Source organism: Sipha flava, unplaced genomic scaffold, assembly GCF_003268045.1.
Source record: "Sipha flava isolate LNK unplaced genomic scaffold, YSA_version1 51380_pilon_pilon, whole genome shotgun sequence".
NCBI lineage: Eukaryota > Metazoa > Arthropoda > Insecta > Hemiptera > Aphididae > Sipha > Sipha flava.
In genome coordinates, this window is record NW_020273443.1 from 1 (window position 1) to 10,516 (window position 10,516).

General features: G+C 33.8%; 1 protein-coding gene across 1 annotated transcript; it reads left to right on the forward strand.

Annotated features, from left to right (window-relative positions):
* Positions 1-2,896: 2,896 nt before the first annotated feature.
* Positions 2,897-7,301, forward strand: LOC112690639 (heterogeneous nuclear ribonucleoprotein L-like). Its single transcript, XM_025564686.1, has 6 exons — positions 2,897-4,754; positions 4,857-5,177; positions 6,123-6,276; positions 6,382-6,487; positions 6,569-6,682; positions 6,830-7,301. The coding sequence occupies exons 1-6, from the start codon at positions 4,624-4,626 to the stop codon at positions 7,195-7,197; spliced, it is 1,194 nt and encodes a 397-aa protein (XP_025420471.1). The 5' UTR covers positions 2,897-4,623; the 3' UTR covers positions 7,198-7,301.
* Positions 7,302-10,516: the final 3,215 nt, after the last annotated feature.

Consider the following 10,516-nt stretch of genomic DNA (forward strand, 5'->3'; position numbering starts at 1 on the left):
GCATTCGATTTGAAATCTGAATTTACCTCACGATCTATTGGAGTAGTCCTTGTAATTGATACGCAATTAATCTTACGTTGGCTGTTTTCCGTTGATTCGTTGTTCAGTCGAGATGACTGGACTTGGTTAGCTTCAGTAGTTTTATAGCCAATGCTATCAATGGCAGTGGCCATAGAGAGCTTTTTGTCGAATCCAGCAGATGTGACAACACATGAACTGTTGAATACCCCGTTATCATTACACTTGTTTTTCTGTTTATAATAAATTAGTTTCTTATATTTATACTTTTTATCGTTAACAGTAGTTTCAAACGCTACAGTACGATCCTGTTTTGTGATGTTTTCTATGTCACTACGGTCGGTGAATTGGGTGATCATTTGGCAGCAATTATCTTCAGTGCTTATTAAATCCTTTCTTGATTCGTCTAGGTGATTTGATTCCATTTTTTGATGGACATCAATAGCAACAGATTTTTTTTCAATACTAGAATAATGAAAAATGCAACTAAATAATATTAAAAAAAATTGAAAAAAGTTGGTAAAAAATATCAAAATAACGCCAGCGATAGTAGGATTTTCATTAAATTCTTTTAACGTGATCACACACGTATCGCAGGATTTCTCGCAACAGTTATTGTCTTCGTTTTTATCCTTATCAGCTTTATTCAAATCTCTGGTTACATTATATCTTTCGTTTCCACAATCAAACGATACTTCTGGACAATTTATAAATTCATCAGTTAATTTTGGTACTAAACAATTCTTTTCAGTAAAAATTTCTTTGATTTTATTCTTAATTGACTCATTTTCTTTGGTCAACTTAGTATTTTGAAGGCTATCAATATTTAGTTGGTCAATCGCATTATCTGCGTTATCTGAAAAGAACATTTGTTTGATATTGTTTTACTTTACATTGCACACTGATTTACAGATTTCAATAAATAATTTACTGAATCTATATTTGGTATACACATACCTTCTAATTCTTTAATTCTACTTAGGAACTTTGAACACTCATCTCTTAAATTAGACAACTCTTGGTCCTTGAACATATTCTGAACTTGAAAATTAACTGCAAAAGAATATTATGCTGCTATAGTACAATGAAGTGGATATTATTTATGTAGTTTTAAGAGCTTTAAACAATCAAATACTTTTCATTTCAATTATTTCTGATGATAATGTATCAATAGTCGCCTGCTGAATCTCGATTTTCATTGTAAGCTGATCCATAATTTCATTATGATTCGAAGTCATTGAATCCATTTTAATTATTTGCCATTCGTCTACGATGTTCTCAACTCTATCGTCTTCTCCTTTGCACGTAGCAGATCGAATGTAATTATTATTCATCCTGAATTATATTAACTTGTACCTAAATTATAAAGTATATTTATAAAATATACAAGTATGTTCGTTCTACGCTTATTATAATAATAAAAAATTGAACTGATTGAATATTATATCAAAACGTCGAAACTGTAAAGACACCGTGGTATTAAATTCAAAACATAATATTGTATAGAAATAACAAAGCTGTATTGTTTACTAAACCAATTTTATAAATCAGACTTATTTATAATCATATTTATTTTATTTCATTTGAACCAGCTAATAATTAATTTTAATTTAGTTTTTTTCAAGCGCAGTTGCCTTTTACTAAGAACAATGCTTTTCAACTGGGCCCGGGCCTGGACCCTAAGCCAGCCGGGGTGACGTGTCACCCAAGAGTGACATGGATCCATTGTAAAGATGACGAAATCTCTACGGGAAAGGAAAAAAAAAATGAATTTAATAAATTCATATTACCTGTTTAACCATAACTGTCATGTAAATAACATACCTATTATTGTATTAATTCAATAATTCTTTTCGCACTGATACGTCAAGTGAACTTGTAATTTTATATTAGATACGAGCGGTTTGAGAAAAAAAAACGTACCAAATTCACTAGAGAAATCAGAAGTACAAACGCAATTGCTGACCAGTGTGGATCAAATGCCACTCGTCGCACGATGTATATGCGACATTTGACGAGCGCTAGAACGTGTTTCGCGCACGATTTTCCCTTTCCCTTCACGCGTGTTACGACCTATGTAGCAGATTTGTCAACCCCGATCATACGATTTATCGCCGGCTTGAGTTCCTGTTGCGGTGCGCGTTGGGTTAGGTTAGGTTTGTTTATGATATCAACTTGAGTGCGTACCGGACCGTCGTTTTATGCGATGACGTTACGGTCATCGAGAGGATGTTTCCCGACTGGGAAAATTAATATTTTGAATTTTTCATTTCGATAAAAGTATATAATATGTATACTTTTGGTGCAATTTTTTTAAGACAATGTCAATGTATCGATATCAAAAATTAAACTATTGGTTTCATAATTAAAGTTAATGTTTATAAAAGAAGGTAAGCGTATATGAAATTCATTTCTGATAATAAACTAGTATAAATTAGATACGTAACAGATTCAACATTTTATTATACACTATCTTATACTAAGCCATTTATGATATAAAGAGGTCATGAAATATAAGGTTAGAAAATATATGGTCAAAAAATATATTAAAGCCCGTGTATATCGTGTATGTTTAATATCCGTGTATACCCATTTATTTATTTATTATTTAATCCGTGTACATTGCATAATAATTCAGAATTAATTTATACTTAAAATATTTATATTTATAATTATATAACTTGTTAATAATTAATAATAAAAATTGTATAGCTCTAAATACTACCTACATACCTACGTTTTATTATTTAATAATTTTATGAATAGTTATTAGTTTTTGCTTATAAATTAATAAGATGCATTCGTTTATTGTATAATTTTATATAGGTATATAGGTATAAACTATAAATATAACTATATATAAAAGAGTAATATTTAAACTGGTTTTAAAACTAAAGCATAAACAATCACAAAGCTATTTTATCGTCAATGTTAATGTTTTATGTTTGCGTATGTATGCTTTGTGTCTAAATATTTTTGAAGATTTTAAAATTGTTCCATAACTTATTATTGTTTTCGAATATATAAGTGTTCAGACTCACAGGTATTAAAATATATGGGTATTTACATTACATGGGCCTTAACCCTGTCTTGGATAAAAACACGGATACCCGAGTAGTTCAATACACGTGTGATTGTGACCTCTAATTTACATGGTTGAGCTACATTTTTCCGTATTATACTGCATTATTGCATTTATGTCTTTTGCTATTGATTTACTATTAGTCGTCGCAATCCACGCTTTTTTCAATCAAATATCATTATGTCACGTAAAGGCTTAATACAAATATCTTGGCAGCGAATTCGACCGTCGACTTTGACCGTTGTTAATCACTTAATATTGAGCATGGATCAGCAGCACGATAGTGATACTGTTTTTAGATCGGTAATAGTTATTTGTAATTTTTTTCAATTCACTATTTTTGGGAACTTATTTTCATGTGTTTCAACTTGTTTTCAAGTGGGATAAACGATCAATGAATTCCTTAATCTTCCGTACGAAAATTCAAGGTTTTCGTTGATAGTATGGTAATAATAATAATAATAATAATAATAATATTAATGACGTGCCGATTTCAGTAACGTTTTACAACAGGAAAATTATACGATTCGTATATTGTATTGGATAACATAGTAATATACTATTAAAAGGGGTTAAGGCCTGCAGTCACGGATGAATACTGTACAATTAATTGTGCAGGTGTATATTTATTGTACTTATAACCTCATGTAGCGCAGCATGTAATAATAACAGCATTATATTAAAATATATATATATATATATATACTTACCGTCTTGCGTTGATTTGTCTGCTGCGCAAAAACGTAAGATTTACTACACCATGTGATTGAATTTGAAATAAAATATGACGTGGTATAATCGAATATCCTGGTCGCTATAATCCACTACACGTATCCGATTCGTCGACAGTAAGACGTATGATTATCACGAGTTGTACAAGAGCTAACACGTGGAGGTAGCCCGAATAGGGATTTAGAAATTTTAAATGTTCCGATATTGTTATTACATACGGTGTTATAAGTCATAAATGCTACGAAAAATATCGGTGATATAATACTATCGTTTTTGCCGTATATTTAATAAGATATTGTATTAGATGTAGATTTTCCGTCATTTATACTACACATTTATTGACTGGTATATTTTTCAATTGAATAAATGATCACGTGTTGGGTGATTACAAATAATTACAAAAAACGCCGAGATTCCGGAACTTATGCGCATAAGTCATACACAATTCGAAAAAAGAAAAGTGTAAGAAAATATTAAGAATATAATTGTTATTAAAAATTTACCATAATGGCTCAATGAAAAACATGAAACTATGAAAACATGTTTGTTTACATATACTAATGATATAGTCGAGTTATAGATATTTTGAATTCATTATACCGGTGACTTTCTTTGAAAACGGTCGATTCTTATACAAGCAGTATTCTTCATTGCATTGTTTAAACGTTGAAGCTTATATTTACGTTTATTTATATCGAGACAACGCTTCATTTGTGTACGTAAGCACATAGAAAGAAACGTCGGAAAATATCGAAAAGGATTCAAAAAGCTTCAAATTATCCAAGACGATCATGGACAGTGTCAGACCGGAGCGTGAACGAAACACCTTAAGAGGCACAGGCCCGTCTTTCCGCTTTTCTAATCGACGATTCGACGGATACCAGCATTTAGGAGCGTCGGAAAACCAATATCCGAGCGGACGGTAAATATAAACTATTGTATAACTAATATACAACTACGTATATTCGATTGAACTTGAAATGATGGATGTGCCATAATAATGTTGACGATCACTGTAATTTAGAAACAATGAGATAAGGTCGAGACGACCGATTACCAGAAAGTCTCAGTCCGGTAGTGGTGATTCTACCGGACCCGTATGTCGTCCGCAGTCTTGGCAGTGTGCGATGCCAAACAAAGTGCTAATTGTATATGGGTTGGAAAGAATAACTGTTAATTGTGATAATATCTTTAACCTGTTTTGCATGTACGGCAACGTGACGGCTGTGAAAGTTTTGAAAGGAAAGCAAGTACTCGTCGAGCTACAAGACGTCGAGACTGCTAAGCGATGTGTGGCCAACTTGAACTTGGTTCGTTTGGACGAAACAACTAAGCTAAAAGTCAAGTGAGTGACGCAACTGCCTACTGAAATATCTTGACTTCGGGTTAATGGTAAATGGTAGGGTGGGTTGCTTTTGATTCAAAAAAAAATTTTAGATGATTACTATCAGTCGAGAGGGTGCATTTTACGTCAGTAAATGGCGAGAACAATAAGCCCAAACAAAGAACGGTGTAAAATATGCTTTTAAACAATTTAATTTAAACTCTGCACTGTACAATTTATGGGTGTATATCGACTTCGCCGAAAAGGTCTTTTTTACCTGTAACCTATCGATTGCGCCAAATATTTTTATATATCGATTCCGCCGTAAATATATACATGTTACATCACTATATACATATTACATTATACCTAATATACTATATAATATAAATATATACCATATCTAGCACGACAGTGACACGAACCCAAGTAAGAAAAAAAAACCATATACATTTTATAGAATAAATAATAATAATAAATATAATAATCAGCAATAATTGTAGTCGGATTGAAATATAAATTTTGAGCTGAACATGATTTTATAATACATCTAAATGCAGTAGCGTATGTATTTGTGCTTTTATGTGGCAATAAGAAATAGGATAATGGAACATAATGTCTATTTTTAAAAATATGAACCGTAAACAGTTGATAGAAATATTTCGGACAACTATAAAACAAATCATCTACAAATATTTTGTCACTAGAGCATAGCAATTTTAAATTAGAATTTGTAGAATAGAATAAAATAATATTTACTGTGTTAGTATTTAGTAGAAAATCTGCTGGAAACAATATTATGTATTTACAAAATCCGAAAATGTTTTAATATTATAATATACATGTTATATTCTTATATACGTATATAAATCTTCGGCGGAATCGATATCAAAACGGCAGAATCAATAAGCTCCCCAATTTATAACACTATAAAATATAGCACCACGTCCACCGCTGATATTTTAGATATTCAAAACACTCGTTCATCAACAATCATAGAACGTCGAGAATGTCGGACGGCACGTCGGCTATGAAAAATTATCTCAACTGCAAGCTTAACCGATTTATCGGAAACGTGAAGAAATACGAGGATCAGCGACGAACCACAGCTCCGTCAAAAGTAAGTAAAAATGCGTGTGTATTGAAACGTTCACGATGACATATGGGTAACGGGCATACACGATTTATAAGTTGAATGATTGACGGTTAATTTTATTCCAAATAGATTTTGCATTTCTATAATGCACCGACGGATATTTGCGCCAAAAAGATTCACAAGGCGGTGACGGAGGCTCTTGGTTGCATAGACGCAATAAGATCAATAACCATTTGTGAGTCGTTCGTCGCCAATTGATTCGTTTATGTGCGAGAACTTTATTGAGCTTATTTTTTCTGAACTTTTTTTTTTTTAGTGCCTAAAAAACTTCCAGGCGCTAAGTGTTCAACTGGTCTGGTTGAAATGAAAAGCGTCGAATTGGCGGTAAAAACAATTTTCATTTTGAATCATATGTCATTCGAATCGTCAAGTAAGTTTTAGTTATATAATCACTTAAGCTATAATATTATTTTTATTGATAGGATTTCGAGCGTTGTAACAATTATTTCTACCTACCCCTGTACTCTACCGGAATCGGTTTTCGTAGCGTTCGTAATTTCTCGTCTTCTCCTTGTAGAATCCAGATTTCCATTTATAACAAAGTTGTGCTTCTCAAAATGGTCCGATATCCGGCGGCAGTCCACGGGCTCGTCCGATCTGCTGTTGAGCATTACGCCTTGCATATCGTCGTCGTTGCACAATTCCGAGTACGCCGTGCCCACGGCTGAGTACCCGATCGCACGCACGACCCTGCAGACGACCGGGCCCGATGGAGCTTCGTGGACGTTGTGGGAAACTAAGGATATTGTGACGGTGGCCATTGACCACGTTACAGTAAATCTTGAGCGACCCACGGACGCATCGCTGAACGAGTTGCGTGTAACCGATAATCCGCCAGCCACATTGTTCACTGCTCCACGGCAAATGAATGACAAGACGTCGTAGCCGTGTAAACGTTGCTCTCGGTTCGGAAGATTTCCATTCATCTCGTTCGAGGGTTATTAAATATGTACGAAATAAATATTGAATATACAATATTTTATAGTTTATTGCACATACCTTTTTATTTCGACTCGCTGATCCGATATTGATATGCACTGACAAACGATGTACAAGTCGTATTTGTACTTGTCCACTTGTAGTAACGGTTACGTACGCATTTCGTTGAACTGGACCGTCCACTCGATTGTTATATGTAATCTGGTCGTGATTATCCCAGCATAGGTTTGACGAGTCTGTAGGGTACGTACCGAAACTCACACTATGATTACAATAGAAACCGTTTTAAGCGATACTAATTACCTATAATGAAATGTCGATTTAATAGACCGTTTTATAGATTAAAAGTTAGCAAGCATTATTAAGCTAGCATTACGTTTTAGCTTTAAATGCATTATAGGACTCTGAATAATTTAAGTTAAAAACCAAACTTAATAATTTCTTAAATAATGTTAATAGAATTATTTTATTATATTTTTTTGTTGTTATAAAAAGGTTTTGTGTGATATCAAAAGTTTTATGAATTTAAATTTTTTATTATGTTTTATTAGGTTATTATAATTCAATCTTTCATTCTTCATTTTTAAAATATATTTAACGTAACGCAAAAACAAATTTGGCACGAAATATAAAAGCTAATTTTAATTTTTTTTTTTTTTGTATAAACATTTTTCGATCGTAACGGTATAAGATTAAGAGCATTGTAATTACAATCAGTGCTCGACTTGAGGGGGGGACGCAAGGGAACGGAGTACTCCAACTAATTTTCAGAAATTTTAACGTCCCTCTACTATTATTATGTTATAATTACTTATAACGCATAACAAGTTTTGGGGACGCTCTTTTTTTTAAAGTAAGAGTCCCCCTTCTTTAATATTTCCAAGTCAAGCATTGACTGCATACGTTTTTCCTATCTGCGGCCGCCGCGGCCGTTCAGATAAGCCTAATTACCTGCAAACGCTATCGCCAGCCTATGAGTATAATACTCTCACTCGTCCTTAATTTAATTTCTAATATTAATATCAATAATTGACCATGAATTCTAATAATAATCAAAATAACAAAAACAACACAATCTCTCCGATTACAATTGCGAAAAATAAAAACGATGTCACACCTGATCAAGGTTGGTCCGTCAAAAACTCCACAAACAACAAAAGAAACCATTCCAGCTCTTCTGCCTCCGATCCGCCATCCCCATCAACGAACAAGCAGACAGATCAAAAACGTAAAAAAAAAATTTTTGTAACTCCAAATCGTTATCTAGTTCTGAGTCAAAATGAAAATCACGACGTAACTCCGCCCTCAAACCCAACCACTCCAATTACCGAACAAATTGTCATTGATGAAATCGCACCAAACAAACCACCGCCTACAGTTTTTGTGAAAGGCGTCGCGGATTTTCCTGAACTCTGCAAAAAGCTTATCGAAATTATCGGAGTAGATAACTTTGTCTGTAAAGCATCTGCCGACAAATTAAAAATCCAAACTCCAAACCCTGATTCATATAGAACTCTAGTTCGTTATCTTAAAGAGGAGAAAGCACAATTTCATACTTATCAACTCAAAGAGGATAAACCTTTGAGGATAGTCGTACGGAACTTACATCCTTCCACACCAACTGAAACTATAAAAGAAGAGTTAGAACTCCTTACTTTCGAAGTCAGACAAGTAATTACCGTCCTCCATAAGGTTAACAAAAACCCTCTCCCGCTATTTTTTGTTGACTTAGAACCCACGTCCAATTCTTCCGAAATTTTTCATCTGTCTTCTCTTCTACACACTAAAATCAAAATTGAAGAACCTTTCAAACCAAAATCAATAAGTCAATGTCATAATTGTCAACAATACGGCCATACAAAAGCATATTGTGGCTATCAACCACGCTGTGTCCGCTGCGGCTTGGATCACCTCTCATCCCTGTGCCCCAACTCACGTGAATCGCCTACAAAATGTGCTCTCTGCTCTCAAAACCACACTGCTAACTACAAAGGGTGTACTATCTACAAAGACCTTCAACGTCGGAAAAAAGCATCTTCAAGTAATTTTATGTATGAAAACTCTAAAACTAAATTTACCAATGTACAAGCTAGCCACCCAATTAACCACTCAATTCCTAGTCAACCCATCTCTCAAACACAGACTTACGCACACGTTACGTCCAACGCTCCGCCCGATAACACAATTCCTCCCCCTCCTGATATTAATAAGATAATGTCAAGATTCATAGACGACTTTAAGTCTCATCAATCCTTTAATTTCCCTTCTCACTAAAGTAATTTCCTGCCTACTTTATAAAAATGCTAAATAACAATTATAACAACAACTCTGTCACTGACAACTCCCTACTTATATTACTATTCAACGCAAATGGCCTAAGAAATCATGCTCATGAACTCGAAACAGTATTAAACAACAAACGAATTGACATTGCCCTCATCTCTGAGACACACTTCACTAATAATTCTAAAATATATATCCCAGGTTATAAATTGATTAATACAAATCATCCTGATAATACGGCACACGGAGGCGTGGCTATATATGTTAAGTCATCTATTACTTACCATCCTTTGCCTGGTTTTTCCCAAGACTTCTGTCAATCTTGCTCAATTCAAATTAAATTAAACTTTACTTACTTTACTATTGCGGCAATTTACTCCCCTCCCAAACATAATATAACAACCGCTAGGTTTACAGAATTTTTCAACACAATTAAAAATAATTTCATAGTCGGAGGTGATTTTAATGCTAAACACCAATCGTGGGGCTGTCGCACAGGCAATCCTCGAGGCACTACGCTTCACAATTTTATAAACTTAAAAAAATACAAAGTACTTGCACCTCCTGCTCCTACGTACTGGCCATCTTCTCTCAAAAAAAAAAACCGGACATACTTGATATTTTCGTCACTAAATTACCCAATTCACTTTATAACAACACAACAACTATTCTTGATTTAAATTCTGATCACTCCTCTGTACTATTAACTTTAAATACCTCTCCCCCAATTCTACAAACATCGCCTAACCTATTCAATCGTTTCACTGATCGTCTCAAATTTCATGATAATGTAAATGAAAATATTAAATTAAATATCAAACTCAAAACACCTGACGATATTGACTTAGCAGTTAAGGATCTCACTAACATTATACAGAATGCGGCGTGGTCTGCTACAAACGCAAATCCCGCCACTCCTCATATTTCCAACCCACTTCCAGAAGTGATAAGAACGTTGATAACTGAAAAGCGTAAGGCTAGA

What these genes read in the sequence shown, in the direction of transcription:
- LOC112690639 (XM_025564686.1), top strand. Translation starts at nt 4,624, where the DNA reads ATGGACAGTGTCAGACCGGAGCGTGAACGAAACACCTTAAGAGGCACA. An exon ending in AACCAATATCCGAGCGGACG is followed by an intron (nt 4,755 to 4,856) that starts GTAAATATAAAC and finishes ACTGTAATTTAG; the next exon opens with AAACAATGAGATAAGGTCGA. An exon ending in ACAACTAAGCTAAAAGTCAA is followed by an intron (nt 5,178 to 6,122) that starts GTGAGTGACGCA and finishes CTGATATTTTAG; the next exon opens with ATATTCAAAACACTCGTTCA.